We start from the raw sequence: 23,230 nt of genomic DNA on the forward strand, positions 1-23,230 counted from the left end.
GCACTCCCCGCGTGACTCCTTCTTCTGTTTCCCATTCTTAGAAAGTTAAAAAAAAAAAAAATACAAGGAGGGGACGATTTCTGGCCCCCCGCTCCCGTCCCCTCTAGTCGCTTTCTACGACACGCGAGGAATGCGTGGGAAGTATTCTTTCACCCCTATCCCCAGGGATAATATACATATATATACACACATACACACACATGCACACACACACGCATATATACACATACACACACATACATATATATACATATGAAAAAATGTAAGAAACAATTTAGAAAACTGAAACTTCTAGCTTGAAATGAAATGAAAAATGAATGTCACGTAATAGTTCAACCTCTGGCTATGGAAAAAGGAAATGTTTAATTTATTTACACAAACGTCAAATAGTAGTTCTCATCAATTTAACCACTGTATCAATAAGCTTTATATATGTATATACACACACACACATATATATATATATATATATATATATATATATATATATATATATATATATATATATATATATATATATATATATATATATATATATATATATATATATATTTATATCCTTGGGGATAGGGGAGAAAGAATACTTCCCACGTATTCCCTGTGTGTTGTAGAAGGCGACTAAAAGGGAAGGGAGCGGGGGGCTGGAAATCCTCCCCTCTCGTTTTTAGTTTTTCCTAATGAAGGAACAGAGGAGGGGGCCAAGTGAGGATATTCCCTCAAGGACTCAGTCCTCTGTTCTTAACGCTACCTTGCTGACGCGGGAAATGGTGAATAGTATGAAAAAATAATATATATATATATATATATATATATATATATATATATATATATATATATATATATATATATATATATATATATATATATATATATATATATATATACGTGTAATAATCACATCATCAGGGGAGACACAAGAGAGAAATATAACAGTCAGTTGATATACATTGAAGAGACGAAGCTAGGACACCATTAGGTAAACATGTGATTGTCCAAAACATATATATATATATTGATTGATAGGGTGAAGGCATGTACAGACCATCAGATTGGGGAAGAGCAGTGTGGTTTCAGAAGTGGTAGAGGATGTGTGGATCAGGTGTTTGCTTTGAAGAATGTATGTGAGAAATACTTAGAAAAGCAAATGGATTTGTATGTAGCATTTATGGATCTGGAGAAGGCATATGATAGAGTTGATAGAGATGCTCTGTGGAAGGTATTAAGAATATATGGTGTGGGAGGCAAGTTGTTAGAAGCAGTGAAAAGTTTTTATCGAGGATGTAAGGCATGTGTACGTGTAGGAAGAGAGGAAAGTGATTGGTTCTCAGTGAATGTAGGTTTGCGGCAGGGATGTGTGATGTCTCCATGGTTGTTTAATTTGTTTATGGATGGGGTTGTTAGGGAGGTGAATGCAAGAGTTTTGGAAAGAGGGGCAAGAATGAAGTCTGTTGTGAATGAGAGAGCTTGGGAAGTGAGTCAGTTGTTGTTCGCTGATGATACAGCGCTGGTGGCTGATTCATGTGGGAAACTGCAGAAGCTGGTGACTGAGTTTGGTAAAGTGTGTGAAAGAAGAAAGTTAAGAGTAAATGTGAATAAGAGCAAGGTTATTAGGTACAGTAGGGTTGAGGGTCAAGTTAATTGGGAAGTAAGTTTGAATGGAGAAAAACTGCAGGAAGTAAAGTGTTTTAGATATATGGGAGTGGATCTGGCAGCGGATGGAACAATGGAAGCGGAAGTGAATCATAGGGTGGGGGAGGGGGCGAAAATCCTGGGAGCCTTGAAGAATGTGTGGAAGTCGAAAACATTATCTCGGAAAGCAAAAATGGGTATGTTTGAAGGAATAGTGGTTCCAACAATGTTGTATGGTTGCGAGGCGTGGGCTATGGATAGAGTTGTGCGCAGGAGGGTGGATGTGCTGGAAATGAGATGTTTGAGGACAATGTGTGGTGTGAGGTGGTTTGATCGAGTAAGTAACATAAGGCTAAGAGAGATGTGTGGAAATAAAAAGAGCGTGGTTGAGAGAGCAGAAGAGGGTGTTTTGAAATGGTTTGGACACATGGAGAGAATGAGTGAGGAAAGATTGACCAAGAGGATATATGTGTCGGAGGTGGAGGGAACGAGGAGAAGTGGGAGACCAAATTGGAGGTGGAAAGATGGAGTGAAAAAGATTTTGTGTGATCGGGGCCTGAACATGCAGGAGGGTGAAAGGAGGGCAAGGAATAGAGTGAATTAGATCGATGTGGTATACCGGGGTTGACGTGCTGTCAGTGGATTGAATCAGGGCATGTGAAGCGTCTGGGGTAAACCATGGAAAGCTGTGTAGGTATGTATATTTGCGTGTGTGGACGTATGTATATACATGTGTATGGGGGGGGGGGGGGTTGGGCCATTTCTTTCGTCTGTTTCCTTGCGCTACCTCACAAACGCGGGAGACAGCGACAAAGCAAAAAAAAATATATATATATATATATATATATATATATATATATATATATATATATATATATAAACCATCAAGTGCGCAGGGAAACTGAAATTCAGTCACACCTCAGGCATCCAAATATCCTTCGTATGTATGGATACTTCCATTGTGAGAAGCGAGTATATCTCATCTTGGAATATGCACGTTATGGAGAGCTATATAAAGTTTTGTGCTCTCAGCCCAACAAGCGCTTCAGTGAGCATCAGGCTGCAAATTACATAGTTCAGCTAGTTAGTGCACTGAAGTTTCTCCACTTCAAAAAGGTTATTCACCGTGACATCAAGCCAGATAATATTTTGATTGCAGCAGATGGTCTGTTGAAGATTGCAGACTTTGGTTGGTCAGTTCACTCACCAAATGAAAGGAGGACAACTCTTTGTGGCACCTTGGATTACTTACCACCTGAGATGATTGAAGGTCGAAAGTATGATGAGAAAGTTGACATTTGGTCCTTGGGAGTTTTGTGTTATGAATTTATTTGTGGAAAACCATCCTTTGAAGCTGCATCACAGTCAGAGACCTTCAGAAGGATTGCTAGAATTGATATAAGATTCCCTAATTTCTTCTCTAAAGAGGTTCAGGACTTGATATGCAAGCTACTGCGCTACAACCCTAAAGAGCGTCTAAGTCTAGATGGAATTATGGAGCATCCTTGGATCAAGAGGCACTACAACCCTGATGTCCCTCCTCCAAATCCTTGTGCCAAGTAGAAAACATAGTAGTGCTATCATATGCCCATTGCCAAGGAACACTGCCTTTACGTCCACCTCTTTCTCTGGATTACATCACCTGAAACACTTGAAAGCTACTGCTTAAGCCACAGTCTTGATTGCAGTCTGGGGAATAAGTTGTGTCTAGTGCTAATTGTGGGCAGTAATAAGAACAACTCTTTATCACCTGTATACTAAGTACTGCTCTTCCATTATTATGATGGTTTAAGTATAGGGATAGGGGAGAAAGAATACTTCTCACGTATTCCCTGCGTGTCGTAGAAGGCGACTAAAAGGGAAGGGAGCGGGGGGCTGGAAATCCTCCCCTCTCGTTTTTTTTTTTTTTTTTTTTCCAAAAGAAGGAACAGAGAAGAGGGCCAGGTGAGGATATTCCCTCAAAGGCCCAGTCCTCTGTTCTTAACGCTACCTCGCTATCGCGGGAAATAGCGAATAGTGTGAATATATATATATATATATATATATATATATATATATATATATATATATATATATATATATATTAAATTTTAGGGAGAATAAAAAGATGTTCTGGAAGGAGGTAAATAAAGTGCGTAAGACAAGGGAGCAAATGGGAACTTCAGTGAAGGGCGCAAATGGGGAGGTGATAACAAGTAGTGGTGATGTGAGGAGATGGAGTGAGTATTTTGAAGGTTTGTTGAATGTGTTTGATGATAGAGTGGCAGATATAGGGTGTTTTGGTCGAGGTGGTGTGCAAAGTGAGAGGGTTAGGGAAAATGATTTGGTAAACAGAGAAGAGGTAGTGAAAGCTTTGCGGAAGATGAAAGCCGGCAAGGCAGCGGGTTTGGATGGTATTGCAGTGGAATTTATTAAAAAAGGAGGTGACTGTATTGTTGACTGGTTGGTAAGGTTATTTAATGTATGTATGACTCATAACCTTACCAACCAGTCAACAATACAGTCACCCCCTTTTTTAATAAATTCCACTGCAATACCATCCAAACCTGCTGCCTTGCCGGCTTTCATCTTTATTTATTCATATTTATATATATATATATATATATATATATATATATATATATATATATATATATATATATATATATATATATATATATATATATATATATATGCATATATATATATATATATATATATATATATATATATATATATATATATATATATATATATATATATATATATATATATATATGTATATATATATATATATATATTTTTTTTTTTTTTTTTTTTTGCTTTGTCGCTGTCTCCCGCGTTTTGCGAGGTAACGCAAGGAAACAGACGAAAGAAATGGCCCAACCCACCCCCATACACATGTATATACATACGTCCACACACGCAAATATACATACCTACACAGCTTTCCATGGTTTACCCCAGACGCTCCACATGCCTTGATTTAATCCACTGATAGCACGTCAACCCCGGTATACCACATCGCTCCAATTCACTCTATTCCTTGCCCTCCTTTCACCCTCCTGCATGTTCAGGCCCCGATCACACAAAATCTTTTTCACTCCATCTTTCCACCTCCAATTTGGTCTCCCTCTTCTCCTCGTTCCCTCCACCTCCGACACATATATCCTCTTGGTCAATCTTTCCTCACTCATTCTCTCCATGTGCCCAAACCATTTCAAAACACCCTCTTCTGCTCTCTCAACCACGCTCTTTTTATTTCCACACATCTCTCTTACCCTTACGTTACTTACTCGATCAAACCACCTCACACCACACATTGTCCTCAAACCTCTCATTTCCAGCACATCCATCCTCCTGCGCACCACTCTATCCATAGCCCACGCCTCGCAACCATACAACATTGTTGGAACCACTATTCCTTCAAACATACCCATTTTTGCTTTCCGAGATAATGTTTTCGACTTCCACACATTCTTCAAGGCTCCCAGAATTTTCGCCCCCTCCCCCACCCTATGATCCATTTCCGCTTCCATGGTTCCATCCGCTGCCAGATCCACTCCCAGATATCTAAAACACTTCACTTCCTCCAGTTTTTCTCCATTCAAACTCACCTCCCAATTGACTTGACCCTCAACCCTACTGTACCTAATAACCTTGCTCTTATTCACATTTACTCTTAACTTTCTTCTTTCACACACTTTACCAAACTCAGTCACCAGCTTCTGCAGTTTCTCACATGAATCAGCCACCAGCGCTGTATCATCAGCGAACAGCAACTGACTCACTTCCCAAGCTCTCTCATCCCCAACAGACTTCATACTTGCCCCTCTTTCCAAAACTCTTGCATTCACCTCCCTAACAACCCCATCCATAAACAAATTAAACAACCATGGAGATATCACACACCCCTGCCGCAAACCTACATTCACTGAGAACCAATCACTTTCCTCTCCTCCCCCACTCCCCTTACTTCCATTGTTCTCACCTTTTTCCATTCTGTACTCAGTCTCTCCTGGTACTTCCTCACACAAGTCTCCTTCCCAAGCTCACTTACTCTCACCACCCTCTTCACCCCAACATTCACTCTTCTTTTCTGAAAACCCATACAAATCTTCACCTTAGCCTCCACAAGATAATGATCAGACATCCCTCCAGTTGCACCTCTCAGCACATTAACATCCAAAAGTCTCTCTTTCGCGCGCCTGTCAATTAACACGTAATCCAATAACGCTCTCTGGCCATCTCTCCTACTTACATAAGTATACTTATGTATATCTCGCTTTTTAAACCAGGTATTCCCAATCATCAGTCCTTTTTCAGCACATAAATCTACAAGTTTGTATATATATATATATATATATATATATATGTATATATATATATATATATATATATATATATATATATATATATATATATATGTATATATATATATATATATATATATATATATATATATATATATATATATATATATATATATATATATATATATATATATTATTATTATTATTTTTTTTTTATTATACTTTGTCGCTGTCTCCCGCGTTTGCGAGGTAGCGCAAGGAAACAGACGAAAGAAATGGCCCAACCCCCCCCATACACATGTATATACATACGTCCACACACGCAAATATACATACCTACACAGCTTTCCATGGTTTACCCCAGACGCTTCACATGCCTTGATTCAATCCACTGACAGCACGTCAACCCCGGTATACCACATCGCTCCAATTCACTCTATTCCTTGCCCTCCTTTCACCCTCCTGCATGTTCAGGCCCCGATCACACAAAATCTTCTTCACTCCATCTTTCCACCTCCAATTTGGTCTCCCTCTTCTCCTCGTTCCCTCCACCTCCGACACATATATCCTCTTGGTCAATCTTTCCTCACTCATTCTCTCCATGTGCCCAAACCACTTCAAAACATATATATATATATATATATATATATATATATATATATATATATATATATATATATATATATATATATATATATATATATATATGTATATATATATATATATAAATATATATATATATATATATATATATATATATATATATATATATATATATATATATATATATATCTATATATATATATATATATATATATATATATATATATATATATATATATATATATATATATATATATATATATATATATATATATATATATATATATATATATATATATATATATATATATATATATATATATATATATACATATATATATATATATATATATATATATATATATATATATATATATATATATATATATATATATATATATATATATATATATATATATATACATATATATATATATATATATATATATATATATATATATATATATATATATATATATATATATATATATATATATATATATATATATATATATATATATATATATATATATATATATATATATATATATATATATATATATATGGAAGCGGAAGTGGATCATAGGGTGGGGGAGGGGGCGAAAATTCTGGGGGCCTTGAAGAATGTGTGGAAGTCGAGAACATTAGCTCGGAAAGCAAAAATGGGTATGTTTGAAGGAATAGTGGTTCCAACAATGTTGTATGGTTGCGAGGCGTGGGCTATGGATAGAGTTGTGCGCAGGAGGATGGATGTGCTGGAAATGAGATGTTTGAGGACAATGTGTGGTGTGAGGTGGTTTGATCGAGTGAGTAACGTAAGGGGAAGAGAGATGTGTGGAAATAAAAAGAGCGTGGTTGAGAGAGCAGAAGAGGGTGTTTTGAAGTGGTTTGGGCACATGGAGAGGATGAGTGAGGAAAGATTGACCAAGAGGATATATTTGTCGGAGGTGGAGGGAACAAGGAGAAGAGGGAGACCAAATTGGAGGTGGAAAGATGGAGTGAAAAAGATTTTGTGTGATCGGGGCCTGAACATGCAGGAGGGTGAAAGGAGGGCAAGGAACAGAGTGAATTGGAGCGATGTGGTATACCGGGGCTGACGTGCTGTCAGTGGATTGAATCAAGGCATGTGAAGCGTCTGGGGTAAACCATGGAAAGCTGTGTAGGTATGTATTTTTGCGTGTGTGGACGTATGTATATACATGTGTATGGGGGGGGGGGGGGGTTGGGCCATTTCTTTCGTCTGTTTCCTTGCGCTACCTCGCAAACGCGGGAGACAGCGACAAAGTATAAAAAAAAAATATATATATATATATATATATATATATATATATATATATATATATATATATATATATATATATATATATATATATATATATATATATATATATATACATATATATATACAGACACATACATATATACACATGTACATAATTCATACTTGCTGCCCTTATTCATTCCAGTCGCCACCCCTCCACACACGAACAGACAACAAAGGCCACATTCGTTCACACTCGCTCTCTAGCTGTCATGCATGATGCACCGAAACCACAGCTCCCTTTCCAGATCCAGGCCCCACAAAACTTTCCATGGTTTACCCCAGACGCTTCACATGCCCTGGTTCCATCCATTGACAGCACGTCGACCCCGATATACCACATCGTTCCAATTCACTCTATTCCTTCCATGCCTTTCACTGTCCCGTATGTTTAGGTTCCGATCGCTCAAAATCTTTTTCACTCCATCTTTCCACCTCCAATTTGGTCTCCCACTTCTCCTCGTTCCCTCCACCTCTGACACATATATCCTCTTTGTCAATCTTTCCTCATTTATTCTCTCCATGTGACCAAACCATTTCAAAACACCCTCTTCTGCTCTCTCAACCACACTCATTTTATTATCACATATCTCTCTTATCCTTTCATTACTTATTCGATCAAACCACCTCACACCACATATTGTCCTCAAACAGCTCATTTGCAACACATTCACCCTCCTCCGCATAACTCTATCTACAGCCTACGCCTCGCAACCTTATGACATTGTTGGAACCACTATTCCTTCAAACATACCCATTTTTGCTTTCCGAGGTAATGTTCTCGCTTTCCACACATTTTTCAACGCTTCCAGATCTTTCGCCCCCTTCCCCACCCTGTGACTCAGTTCCGCCTTCCATGGCTCCATCCGGTGCCAAATCCACTCCCAGATATCTAAAGCACTTCACTTCCTCCAGTTTTTCTCAATTCAAACTTGCCTCCCAATTGACTTGTCCCTCATCCCTACTGTACCTAATAACCTTGCTCTTATGCACATTTACTCTCATCTTTCTTCTTTCACACACTTTACCAAACTCAGTCACCAGCTTCTGCAGTTTCTCACCCGAATCAGCCACCGGCGCTGTATCATCAGCGAACAACAGCTGACTCACTTCCAAAGTTCTCTCATCCACAACAGACTGCATACTTGCCCCTCTCTCCAAAACTCTTGCATTCACCTCCCTAACAACCCTATCCATAAACAAATTAAACAACCATGGAGACATCACGCACCCCTGCCGCAAACCGACATTTACTGAGAACCAGTCACTTTCCTCTCTTCCTACTCGTACACATGCCTTACATCCTCGATAAAAACCTTTCACTGCTTCTAACAACTTGCCTTCCGCTCCATATATTCTTAATACCTTCTACAGAGCATCTCTATCAACTCTATCATATGCTTTCTCCAGATCCATAAATGCTACATACAAATCTATTTGCTTTTCTAAGTATTTCTCTCATACATTCTTCAAAGCAAACACCTGATCCACACATCCTCTACCATTTCTGACACCACATTGCTCTTCCCCAATCTGATGCTCTGTACATGCCTTCACCCTCTCAATCAATACACTCCCATATAATTTCCAAGGAATACTCAATAAACTTATACCTCTGAAATTTGAGCACTCACACTTATCCCCTTTGCTTTTGTACAGTGGCACTATGCATACACTCTGCCAATTCTCAGGCACCTTACCATGAGTCATACATACATTAGATATCCTTACCAACCAGTCAACAACACAGTCACACGCTTTTTTGATAACTTCCACTGCAATTCCATCCAAACCCGCTGACTTGCCAGCTTTCATCTTCCACAAAGCTTTTACTACCTCTTCTCTGTTTACCAAATCATTCTCCCTAACCCTCTCACTTCGCACACCACCTCGACCAAAACACCCTATATTTGCCACTCTATCATCTAACACATTTAACAAACCTTCAAAATACTCACTCTATCTCCTTCTCACATCACCACTGCTTGTTATCACCTCTCCATTAGCCCCCTTCACCGATGTTCCCATTTGTTCTCTTGTCTTACGCACTTTATTTACCTCATTCCAAAACATCTTTTTATTTGCCCTAAAATGTAATGATACTCTCTCACCCCAACTCTCATTTGCCCTCTTTTTCACCGCTTTCATCTTTCTCTTGACCTCCTGCCTCTTTCTTTTATACATCTCTCAGTCATTTGCACTATTTCCCTGCAAAACTCGTCCAAATACCTCTCTCTCCTCTTTCACTAATAATCTTACTTTTTCATCCTACCACTCACTACCCTCTCTAATCTGCCCACCTCTCACGCCCCTCTGACACAAGCATATTTTGCGCAAACCCTCACTGCTTCCCTAAAAACTTTCATTGTTCCCCCACTCCCCTTACGTCCTTTGCTCTCACCTTTTTCCATTCTGCACTCAGTCTCTCCTGGTACTTCCTCACACAAGTTTCTTTCCCAAGCTCACTTACTCTCACAACTCTCTTCACCGCACCATTCTCTTCTTTCCTGAAAACCTCTACAAAGCTTATATATATATATATATATATATATATATATATATATATATATATATATATATATATATATATATATATATATATATATATATATATATATACACAACATTGTTGGAACCACTATTCCTTCAACCATACCCATTTTTGCTTTCCGAGATAATGTTCTCAACTTCCACACATTCTTCAAGGCTCCCATGATTTTCGCCCCCTCCCCCACCCTATGATCCACTTCCGCTTCCATGGTTCCATCCGCTGCCAGATCCACTCCCAGATATCTAAAACACTTTACTTCCTGCAGTTTTTCTCCATTCAAACTTACCTCCCAATTGACTTGACCCTCAACCCTACTGTACCTAATAACCTTGCTCTTATTCACATTTACTCTTAACTTTCTTTCTTTGAGGACAATGTGTGGTGTGAGGTGGTTTGATCGAGTAAGTAACGTAAGGGTAAGAGAGATGTGTGGAAATAAAAAGAGCGTGGTTGAGAGAGCAGAAGAGGGTGTTTTGAAATGGTTCGGGCACATGGAGAGAATGAGTGAGGAAAGATTGACCAAGAGGATATATGTGTCGGAGGTGGAGGGAACGAGGAGAAGTGGGAGACCAAATTGGAGGTGGAAAGATGGAGTGAAAAAGATTTTGTGTGATCGGGGCCTGAACATGCAGGAGGGTGAAAGGAGGGCAAGGAATAGAGGGAATTGGATCGATGTGGTATACCGGGGTTGACGTGCTGTCAGTGGATTGAATTAGGGCATGTGAAGCGTCTGGGGTAAACCATGGAAAGCTGTGTAGGTATGTATATTTGCGTGTGTGGACGTGTATGTATATACATGTGTATGGGGGTGGGTTGGGCCATTTCTTTCGTCTGTTTCCTTGCGCTACCTCGCAAACGCGGGAGACAGCGACAAAGCAAAAAAAAAAAAAAAATATATATATATATATATATATATATATATATATATATATATATATATATATATATATATATATATATATATATATATATATATATGGAGTGGCATGCTGAAAATCCTTGCCTCCAATTTTTACTTTTTCAAAAGAAGGAACAGAGGGGAGCCAAGTGAGGATTTTCCCGCTAAGGCTCAGTCCTCTGTTCTTGACGTTACCTCACTAATGCAGGAAATGGAGAATATGTATGAAAAAATATATATGTATGTATGTATGGCGATGGGAATGAATAAAGGCAGACAGTGTGAATTGTGTGCGTGGGTATATATGTATGTGTCTGTGTGTGTATATATGTGTGTACATTGAGATGTATAGGTATGTATATTTGCGTGTGTGGACGTGTATGTATATACATGTGTATGGGGGTGGGTTGGGCCATTTTGTTTCGTCTGTTTCCTTGCGCTACCTCGCAAACGCGGGAGACAGCGACAAAGCAAAATAAAATAAATAAAATAATATATATATATATATATATATATATATATATATATATATATATATAAATTTTTTTTTTTTTTTTTTTTTTAATTTTCCAAGGGAAGGAACAGAGGGGGCCAGGTGAGGATATTCCAAAAAAGGCCCAGTCCTCTGTTCTTGGCGCTACCTCGCTAACGCGGGAAATGGCGAATGGTTTGAAAGAAAAGAAATATATATATATGTATATATATATATATATATATATATATATATATATATATATATATATATATATATATATATATTTATATATATATATATATCGATAGATAGATAGATTGATAGATTGACAGTAGTGTGGGTAAGAGGGAGCCATGAAGAGGTAGTATAAGAACGGTTGTAGCACCTGTGTGGCGGCAGTGTGGCTTTCTTACACAAACTGTGTTGCCCCGCGCCTGGTTGTCTGGTGACCCTCCCTCCCCACCAATACCCTGCCTGCTCTCCTGACCACCTCGCTCCACTCCAGTCTGGGTGTTCCACTGGCCGGACCGCCCTGGGCCAGTTCTGGTGCTTCAGTGGCTGGACCGCACTGGGCCAGCCCTGGTGCTATACTGACCGGACCGCTCTGGACCAACCCTGGTGCTCCACTGGCTGGACCGCCCTGGGCCAACCCTGGTGCTACACTAGCTGGACCGCCCTGGGCCATCCCTGGTACTCCACTGGCCGGACTGCCCTGGGCCAGCCCGGCCAGTAAGACGCTCATCAACGAGTCATGTTACACACGGGAGGAAGAAACTGGCTTATGTTCCTTATTTTTGTGGCGCGTGAGATAGCCTTACAAGGTCATGACATTTATGAAGATCTAACACAACGTTAGTTTTGAGGATTGTTAGCGAACACTGTCTGGGTTTGTAGTGCAGACCACAGGCAGACTAGACCAGACCTTGGGAGATTAGGCCCGGCTTTGGTAGAGCACATCAGGCTCTAGGAAAGCAAACCAGGCTCTGGTAGAGCATATCAGGCTCTGGTAAAGTAGACCAGGCTCTAGCAGCGCATATTAGGCTCTGGCAGAGCAGACCAGGCTCTGGCAGCGCATACTAGGCTCTGGCAGAGCAGACCAGGCTCCGGTAGAGACCAGACTCTGGTAGAGCAGACCAAACTCTAGTAGAGTAGACTTGGCTCTAGTACGTAGACCAAATTCTGTGGGGCGTCAAGGCTACTGTGAAACCTGGTATTATTTACTATGAGGGGAACTTGCTAGACTCTATGATATGTGTGGGAGGTGAATCTGTAGTTAGATGAGGGTCTTATGTAACACTGTAATGTTACAACAGTAAGTGAGAAGTGTCATGACAGGGGACACACATCTCGTATTCAATGTCACATCTAAAAACTAACATATGGATTTTGCTTTGAAGTAAACAGTGGAACGAGAGCCGAACCCGACCTAAGGAAAGTCTGGACAAGCTGGTAATGACAGACGTAGCTTCCTGGACGGAGAGCTGTGTGACACTGCTGCAGGGGACGACGGAGAGCTGTGTGACACTGCTGCAGGGGACGACGGAGGACCATGTTGACGGAGGCAACTGGTCTTCGCCTCCTTGTGTCAGGGAGAGTAAAATCTTTAGAGCAAAATGGAGGAATTTCATCAATTTCTCGGATATTTAGTTTAGTTGGGAAGTGTTTACACTGGGTCGTTGTATGAGAAGCAGCAGAAGAAAATAACTGTGGACGAGTGTGTGTGTGTGTGTGTGTGTGTGGGCTACACTGTATACTGCCGGGTCATCCACACCCTGGCTGGGAGCATCCCCTCCCCTTCCTCCTCACACGCGGTAAACAAAAGAAGTTGACGAAGGTTACGGCGAGACCCAGCTACTTCCCACGTCCGTCACTGCCGGCGAGACCCAGCTACTTCCCACGTCCGTCACTGCCGGCGAGACCCAGCTACTTCCCACGTCCGTCACTGCCGGCGAGACCCAGCTACTTCCCACGTCCATCACTGCCGGCGAGACCCAGCTACTTCCCACGTCCGTCACTACCGGCGAGACCCAGCTACTTCCCACGTCCGTCACTGCCGGCGAGACCCTGCTACTTCCCACGTCCGTCACTGTCGGCGAGACCCAGCTACTTCCCACGTCCGTCACTGCCGGCGAGACCCAGCTACTTCCCACGTCCGTCACTGCCGGCGAGACCCAGCTACTTCCCACGTCCGTCACTGCCGGCGAGACCCAGCTACTTCCCACGTCCGTCACTGTCCATCACTGCCGCGAGACCCAGCTACTTCACTGCCGGCGAGACCCAGCTACTTCCACGTCCATCACTGCCGGCGAGACCCAGCTACTTCCCACGTCCGTCACTACCGGCGAGACCCAGCTACTTCCCACGTCCGTCACTGCCGGCGAGACCCTGCTACTTCCCACGTCCGTCACTGTCGGCGAGACCCAGCTACTTCCCACGTCCGTCACTGCCGGCGAGACCCAGCTACTTCCCACGTCCGTCACTGCCGGCGAGACCCAGCTACTTCCCACGTCCGTCACTGCCGGCGAGACCCAGCTACTTCCCACGTCCGTCACTGCCGGCGAGACCCAGCTACTTCCCACGTCCGTCAGTGCACTCACAACCCAACCAATTTCACGGCATCTTTAACCACGCCCTATTTCCTGCCACGCCCACACTTTCCCTGGGGTGGGGAGGGGTGTGGTAGGTGGAGGCTCAGGGAGGAAGAGAGGAAAAAACAGCATCATAAAAAGCGCAGGTGACGAGTTACGCTTGACACAGGAATTAACGTGTGAGACACGGGGCAAGTGTGGCTACTGGCCTGACACCTGGGGAAGGCCAGAGAGAGACGGTGGTTCTGGAGGAAGGAGGAGCAAGGGTAAGGTGGAGGGGCAGAGCAAGGGAGAAGAGCCAGGCGGGACACATGGAGAGAAAAGTGTGACAGACTAAAAGGGGTAGGGGAGGAAGGAAAGAAGGAAGGAAGACCGGGAGTGAGAGAGTACACGGAGAGGGGAGACAACAGGGTAGTAAACCTAAAGGCACGTCTCCACCGTAACCTTGAGGAGATGGAGGGAGGGAAGCATGCTAGTGACACACACAGGTCATGCAGGTCATTTTGGGGGAGAGATACACAGGTCGTGCAGGTCATGTTGAGGGAGAGAGACACAGGTCATGCAGGTCATGTTGAGGGAGAGATAAAAGCAAATACAAACGAAAGAAAATAAGATTACAGTAAATACAAAATATTTAAGAAAATTACAAATGTTATGTTGGGATGTACTGGTATAGTGTGGAGAAGACATGCTGGGATGTGCTGGTATAGTGTGGAGAAGACATGCTGGGATGTGCTGGTATAGTAAGGAGAAGACATGCTGGGATGTACTGGTATAATGTGGAGAAGACATGCTGGGATGTGCTGGTATAGTGTGGAGAAGACATGCTGGGATGTGCTGGTATAGTGTGGAGAAGACATGCTGGGATGTGCTGGTATAGTGTGGAGAAGACATGCTGGGATGTGCTGGTATAGTGTGGAGAAGACATGCTGGGATGTACTGGTATACTGTGGAGAAGACATGCTGGGATGTACTGGTATAGTGTGGAGAAGACATGCTGGAATGTGCAGGTAGAATGCGAAGATTAGCTTAAATGGCTAATGTAGGTAAGGAGAAAAATAGATTAATGATAATCAATTTACTGAGGAGTAACGAGAAGAATTTTCGTAAGAGGGATGATGAAGACAAGCGTTGAGGAACATGTAAGATGGATCACATCTCACTACACTAATAACAAAGTTGCAAGGAATTAAAGTATGTCAGTGGCAAGGTTTTGCTAGTGTACATTTACATCAAAGCCATGAATAACACATATAATGTAAACATTGAACAGGGAAGATGATATATCCTATATGAAGACAGACGGCGTAAACACCGGGAAGTTATGATACAGCATTAGGTAATGTGCGTTAGAGAAGAGGAAGAGATATAAGAGAAACAGAGAGAGAGAGAGAGAGAGAGAGAGAGAGAGAGAGAGAGAGAGAGAGAGAGAGAGAGAGAGAGAGAGAGAGAGAGAGAGAGAGAGAGAGAGAGAGAGAGAGAGAGAGAGAGAGAGGGGGGGGGGGGGGGGCACGGCTGGTGAGAGCCCTGATGAAGGGAGGGGTAACACAGAGAGACGGGCCTAAAAAACTCGAGCAGCGTCGGTGCCAAGGAGAGGGTGGCGGTGGTGGGGGATGGCTGGGTTACGTTTGATTTTCCCGAATTAACCTGTGTTAACTTAGCACGAACACACACACACACACACACACACACACACACACACACACACACACACACACACATTTATATCTATTTAATTTTCTTTTTCTCCCCTACTTGTTTGCTGTTTCCCGCGATAGTGAAGTAGCGCCACGAACAGATGTACGAACAGATGAAAAGAGGCCGCATTCATTCACATCCATTCTCTAGCTGTGTTGTGCAATGCACCGAAAACACAGCCTCCTATCCATAGCCACAGACCTTTTCATGGTTTATCCCTGACGCTTCACATACTCTAGTTCAGTTTACTGACAATATTGCGACCCTTGTACATCACATCGTTCCAACTCACTCTGTTCCTTGCACGCCTCTCACCCTCCTGTTTATTCAGGCCCCGATCACTTAAAATATTTTTCATTCATCCTTCCATCTCCAATTTGGTCTCCCGTTTCTCCTTTTCACTTGTACTTCCGGCACATATATCTTTTTGTCAACCTCTCCTTACTCATCCTCTCCATATCTCCTAACTATTTCAGCACAACCTCTTTATTTCTATCAACCGACCTCTTCTTGTTACCACAAATCTCTCTTACCCTTTTATGACTTAATCGAGACAACCACCTCACACCACATACAACATTCAAACATTTCATTTTTTCATCACATCCACCCTTCTTTGCACATCCTTATTAACAGCCCATGCCTCACGTCCATACAACGTCGTTGGGACTCTTATACCTTAAAACATACCCATTTCGCTCTCCCAGATAACGACATCTCTTTCCACACATTCCTCATATCTCCATGAACATTCACTCCCTCCCCCAACCTATGACTCACTTCTCTATAGATCATTCACTACCATGTCCACTCTAAGTATCTAAAACATTTCAACTCCAAGTTTTCTCCGCTCAAACTCCACCTCAACTAACCCGTCCCTCTGCCCTACTGCACGTAACAATCTTAACTTTATTTACATTCACTTTCAGCTTTCTCCTTTCACACACACTCTTCCAAACTCAGTCACTAACCTCTGCTGTTTCTCACTCGAATCTGCCACCAGTACTGTATCATCAGTAAAAAACAAATGACTCACTCCCAGGACCCCTCATCCCTGATAGTCTGCATGCTCGTCCCTCTCTGCAAGACCTCTACATTTACTTTCATGACCACCCCATTCATTAACAGATTAAACTGCCATGATATCACAACACCCTTGCCGCGGACCCACCTTCACTTGGAACAACTCCTTCTTCTCTATGCCTACTCGTACACACGCCTTATTCTCTAGATAAAGGTTTATAATTGCTTCTAATAGTTTTCCTTCTACACCATATATTCGTAAGACCTTCCTCAAGACATCTCTATCAACTTTATCATATGCTTTTTCCAACTCCATAAATGGCACATACAAATCATGATCTTTCTATTACATTTCTCACCCACATTCCTCAAAGCAAATGTAAGGCATGTAAAGATGTAAACACTGGCCACACCGGTAAAACAATAACTAAGAGATGCTGTTGGCAGTCATCAGTACGAAGAGGTGACCACAGTAATGCAATCACTAAGCACGAAAGAAAACGATAACCCTGTAGACCTTAACAACCTAGTCTTGATTATGCTGCTCGTAACGTCATAGAATCTGTCTTAACTGCTAATGCTAAGTACTTAATTTGACCCCAGGTAACTTTAAGGCATATCCTACTATTAACTAAATCATTACGAAACATCTATCAAGAAACGATAACATAAGAAAAGTTGTTGAACACACATATCGTTACCCAGGCTGACTTGCCCCATTAAATTCCCTTAACCACAAGGCACCAGACCCCTCCATCCAGCAGTCAGGCCAGTGTATACCTCGGCATGGCGGTGACAGGACGGAGTCTGTGTTGATGTTGGGATTTTAAAGCTATTAGTTGTTTGCAGCTGATGATGAGGCGGATTGTCTCCGTGAAACACGCAGTGCAGCACGTATTGAAAAATACATGTTAAATAAAATCATCTGAAATCCTAACGAATTGCGATTTCAACTTCATAACTATCATTACGGACTAGTGAGATCATTTTATATATATATATATATATATATATATATATATATATATATATATATATATATATATATATATATATATATATATATATATATATATATATATATATATATATATATATATATATATATATATATATATATATATATATATATATATATATATATATATATATATATATATATATATATATATATATATATATATATATATATATATATATATATATATATATATATATATATATATATATATATATATATATATATATATTTTTTTTTTTTTTTTTTTTTTTGCTTTGTCGCTGTCTCCCGCGTTTGCGAGGTAGCGCAAAGGAAACAGACGAAAGAAATGGCCCAACCCACCCTCATACACATGTATATACATACGTCCACACACGCAAAAATACATACCTACACAGCTTTCCATGGTTTACCCCAGACGCTTCACATGCCCTGATTCAACCCACTGACAGCACGTCAATCCCGGTATACCACATCGATCCAATTCACTCTATTCCTTGACCTCCTTTCACCCTCCTGCATGTTCAGGCCCCGATCACACAAAATCTTTTTCACTCCATCTTTCCACCTCCAATTTGGTCTCCCACTTCTCCTCGTTCCCTCCACCTCCGACACATATATCCTCTTGGTCAATCTTTCCTCACTCATTCTCTCCATGTGCCCAAACCATTTCAAAACACCCTCTTCTGCTCTCTCAACCACGCTCTTTTTATTTCCACACATCTCTCTTACCCTTACGTTACTTACTCGATCAAACCACCTCACACCACACATTGTCCTCAAACATCTCATTTCCAGCACATCCATCCTCCTGCGCACAACTCTATCGATAGCCCACGCCTCGCAACTATATAACATTGTTGGAGCCACTATTCCTTCAAATATACCCATTTTTGCTTTCCGAGATAATGTTTTCGACTTACACACATTCTTCAAGGCTCCTAGAATTTTCGCCCCCTCCCCCACCCTATGATTCACTTCCGCTTCCATGGTTCCATCCGCTGCCAGATCCACTCCCAGATATCTAAAACACTTCACTTCCTCCAGTTTTTCTCCATTCAAACTTACCTCCCACTTGACTTGACCCTCAACCCTACTGTACCTAATAACCTTGCTCTTATGCACATTTACTCTCAGCTTTCTTCTTTCACACACTTTACCAAACTCAGTTACCAGTTTCAGTCACCAGCTTCTGCAGTTTCTCACATGAATCAGCCACCAGCGCTGTATCATCAGCGAACAACAACTGACTCACTTCGCAAGCTCTCTCATCCACAACAGACTGCATACTTGCCCCTCTTTCCAAAACTCTTGCATTCATCTCCCTAACAACCCCATCCATAAACAAATTAAATAGCTACAAACCTGTATTCACTGAGAACCAATCGCTTTCCTCTCTTCCTACACATACACATGCCTTACATCCTCGATAAAAACTTTTCACTGTTCTAACAACTTCCCTCCCACACCATATATTCTTAAAACCTTCCACAGAGCATCTCTATGAACTCTATCATATGCCTTCTCCAGATTTATAAATGCTACATGCAAATCCATTTGCTTTTCTAAGTATTTCTCACATACATTCTTCAAAGCAAACACCTGATCCACACCTGATCCTCTACCACTTCTGAAACCACACTGCTCTTCCCCAATCTGATGCTCTGTACATGCCTTCACCCTCTCAGTCAATACCCTCCCATATAATTTCCCAGTAATACTCAACAAACTTATACATCTGTAATTTGAGCACTCACTTTTATCCCCTTTGCCTTTGTACAATGGCACTATGCAAGCATTCCGCCAATCCTCAGGCACCTCGCCATGAGTCTTATATACATTAAATAACCTTACCAACCAGTCAACAATACAGTTACCCCCTTTTTTAATAAATTCCACTGCAATATCATCCAAACCCGCTGCCTTGCCGGCTTTCATCTTCCGCAAAGCTTTTACTACCTCTTCTCTGTTTACCAAATCATTCTCCCTAACCCTCTCACTTTGCATACCACCTCGACCAAAACACCCTATATCTGCCTCTCTATCATCAAATACATTCAACAAACCTTCAAAATACTCTAACCATCTCCTTCTCACATCACCACTGCTTGTTATCACCTCCCCATTAGCCCCCTTCACTGAAGTTCCCATTTGTTCCCTCGTCTTATGAACTTTATTTACCTCCTTCCAAAATATCTTTTTTATTCTCCCTAAAATTTAATGATACTCTCTCACCTTAACTCTCATTTGCCCTCTTTTTCACCTCTTGCACCTTTCTCTTAACCTCCTGCCTCTTCCTTTTATACATCTCTCACTCATTTGCATTATTTCCCAACATATATATATATATATATATATATATATATATATATATATATATATATATATATTTTTTTTTTTTTTTTTTTCATACTATTCGCTATTTCCCGCGATAGCGAGGTAGCGTTAAGAACAGAGGACTGGGCCTTTGAGGGAATATCCTCACCTGGACCTCTCCTCTGTTCCTTCTTTTGGAAAAAAAAAAAAAAAAAAACGAGAGGGGAGGATTTCCAGCCCCCCGCTCCCTTCCCTTTTAGTCGCCTTCTACGACACGCAGGGAATACGTGGGAAGTATTCTTTCTCCCCTATCCCCAGGGATAATATATATATATATATATATATATATATATATATATATATATATATATATATATATATATATATATATATATATATATATATATATATATATATATATATATATATATATATATATATATATATATATATATTTTATCCCTGGGGATAGGGGAGAAAGAATACTTCCCACGTATTCCCTGCGTGTCGTAGGAGGCGACTAAAAGGGGAGGGAGCGTGGGGCTGGAAATCCTCCCCTCCCTTTTTTTTTTTTTTTTAATTTTCCAAAAGATGGAACAGAGAAGGGGGCCAGGTGAGGATATTCCCTCAAAGACCCAGCCCTCTGTTCTTAATGCTATCTCGCTAACGCGGGAAATGGCAAATAGTTTGAAAGAAAGAATATATATATATATATATATATATATATATATATATATATATATATATATATATATATATATATATATATATATATATATATATATATATATAGTTGGATCAGCGTCCCACTGGGCACTTCTTGGAAAAACCGGAAATATATTTGTGGAAAATTACTAGCCGTTGACATTAATGTATCTGGATGATACATGCTGACGAGCAAGGAGTCTTACGGAAGATCTCGTACTGATCCTAAACTGCGGGATCCAGACGAGTCAAGAGTTATATTCACGGCGATGCTGCTCACTTGTGAGGTACGAGAGTGTCATGTCATGTTAGGGGTCTGGGAGTGAGGTGGGGAGGCCTCCCTTTGAAAGGACCAGGGAGGGTGAGTGTAGATACAGGGAGGACCAGGGAGGGGGAGTATACATACAGGGAGGATCAGGGAGGGTGAGTGTACATACAGGGAGGACCAGGTAGGGTGAGTGTAGATACAGGGAGGACCAGGGAGGGTGAGTGTTGATACAGGGAGGACCAGGGAGGGTGAGTGTACATACAGGGAGGACCAGGTAGGGTGAGTGTAGATACAGGGAGGACCAGGGAGGGTGAGTGTACATACAGGGAGGACCAGGTAGGGTGAGTGTAGATACAGGGAGGACCAGGGAGGGTGAGTGTACATACAGGGAGGACCAGGTAGGGTGAGTGTAGATACAGGGAGGACCAGGGAGGGTGAGTGTACATACAGGGAGGACCAGGTAGGGTGAGTGTAGATACAGGGAGGACCAGGGAGGGTGAGTGTACATACAGGGAGGACATAAGGTATATAAAGTGGGAGGAACGTTGTCTGCGTTACCACCCAGCCCACCCACCAGCGTCCCCTCTCGCCTCCCCACAGTGTGGTGATAACCACGATATTTAGCGTCTCTTAATCTGATGGCTTATTAAGGCCAGTCATAAAGCAGAGAAGATTAAAGGCACCAATCTCTGAGGATGTCCTGCTGGTGAACCTCTTGCTGTGATGTGTGATGAAGTTGGTACTGGCTGAGGTTTGTGGCGAGGCCATGGTACTGGGTGGGATGTGTGGCGAGGCCATGGTACTGGCTGGGGTATGTGACGAGGCAATGGTACTGGCTGGGGTGTGTGGCGAGGCCATGGTACTGGCTGGGGTGTGTGGCGAGGCCATGGTACTGGCTGGGGTGTGTGGTGAATCCATGGTACTAGCTGGGGTGTGTGACGAGGCCATGGTACTGGCTGGGGTGTGTGGTGAATCAATGGTAATGGCTGGGGTTCACCTCACCGCCATAATCGATGCAGTGAACGTCTCAACCAACTAACAAGTTAGTTCAGCGACTCGGAACTGATGAACTTCCTCGTTCTCGTCCTCAGCCAGGAACCTTAGCTTTATTGAGGTTCTGCCTTGGTGAGCCGACAACATGATCAAGTTAACCTTTCTTTTCCTCGGCTCAGCTTACCCTTCGATCGGCTCACGTGGGACCTAACCTACTCTGCTAGGTTTTTAATCTGCTGACCTGAATGAACTTGAATAACAACTTGATCGGTTCCCTTAACCCAGCAATCAGCTAAACCTGCTGTTAAGTGGCTCTGCGAGGATTTTGTCAGCTGACCTTACCTTGTCAGCTAATGTGAGTCTCGACGAGGACTTGACCCTCTGGTAATCCGTGCTGTTCTAGGTCGCCACATACTGGACGGTCAGTAGTTTGTCTGGCGGTAATTACGTCTCTACCCTATCGTAAAAACTACTTTGGCTGGCCACCTTCCCCGCCAGGCCTTGTAGGGAGGATGAAGCCTTTAAAATACCCCTGGAGTCGCGCGCTCCTCCACACTGTTTTGATTCGCTGTGCCAAGTTTCCTGGGTTGGCCACCAGACGCGCCCACACACCACACCAAAATTTCTGTGCCTGATCCTCTGTATGTGTCTATTTGCGTCTCTGTTTCTCTCCCTCTTTCTAGGTTAGGGTCTGTTGTATGTGACTGTCTGTGGTTGCTTCTATCCATCTGTTTGTGTGACACGGTGTACGTGTATGAGCGTATTCCAGGTGTCTGTATGAAGTCTCCTTATTCTCGTTGTGTCAGCCATGACACTTCATAGCTGTGTAGCGTCGTGGGTAATGACACTACCATCTGTTATTTGTCTTTC

General features: G+C 41.8%; 2 protein-coding genes across 3 annotated transcripts in view; one reads left to right on the plus strand and one right to left on the minus strand.

The window, feature by feature from the left end:
* The window catches only part of nau (myogenic-determination protein nautilus), a 242,458-nt gene that overhangs the window by 158,192 nt on the left and 61,036 nt on the right, over positions 1-23,230 (minus strand). The gene's annotated exons all lie outside the window — the stretch shown is intronic.
* LOC139750647 (aurora kinase B-B-like) lies at positions 2,511-3,441 on the plus strand. Its single transcript, XM_071665325.1, has one exon. It carries the CDS (start codon positions 2,572-2,574, stop codon positions 3,190-3,192), a length of 621 nt encoding a protein of 206 aa, XP_071521426.1. The 5' UTR covers positions 2,511-2,571; the 3' UTR covers positions 3,193-3,441.

Source organism: Panulirus ornatus, chromosome 10 (assembly GCF_036320965.1).
Source record: "Panulirus ornatus isolate Po-2019 chromosome 10, ASM3632096v1, whole genome shotgun sequence".
In the NCBI taxonomy this organism is placed as follows: domain Eukaryota; kingdom Metazoa; phylum Arthropoda; class Malacostraca; order Decapoda; family Palinuridae; genus Panulirus; species Panulirus ornatus.

Excerpts from the sequence above, each read along its gene's own strand:
- LOC139750647 (XM_071665325.1), top strand. The coding sequence starts at position 2,572 with ATGTATGGATACTTCCATTGTGAGAAGCGAGTATATCTCATCTTGGAA.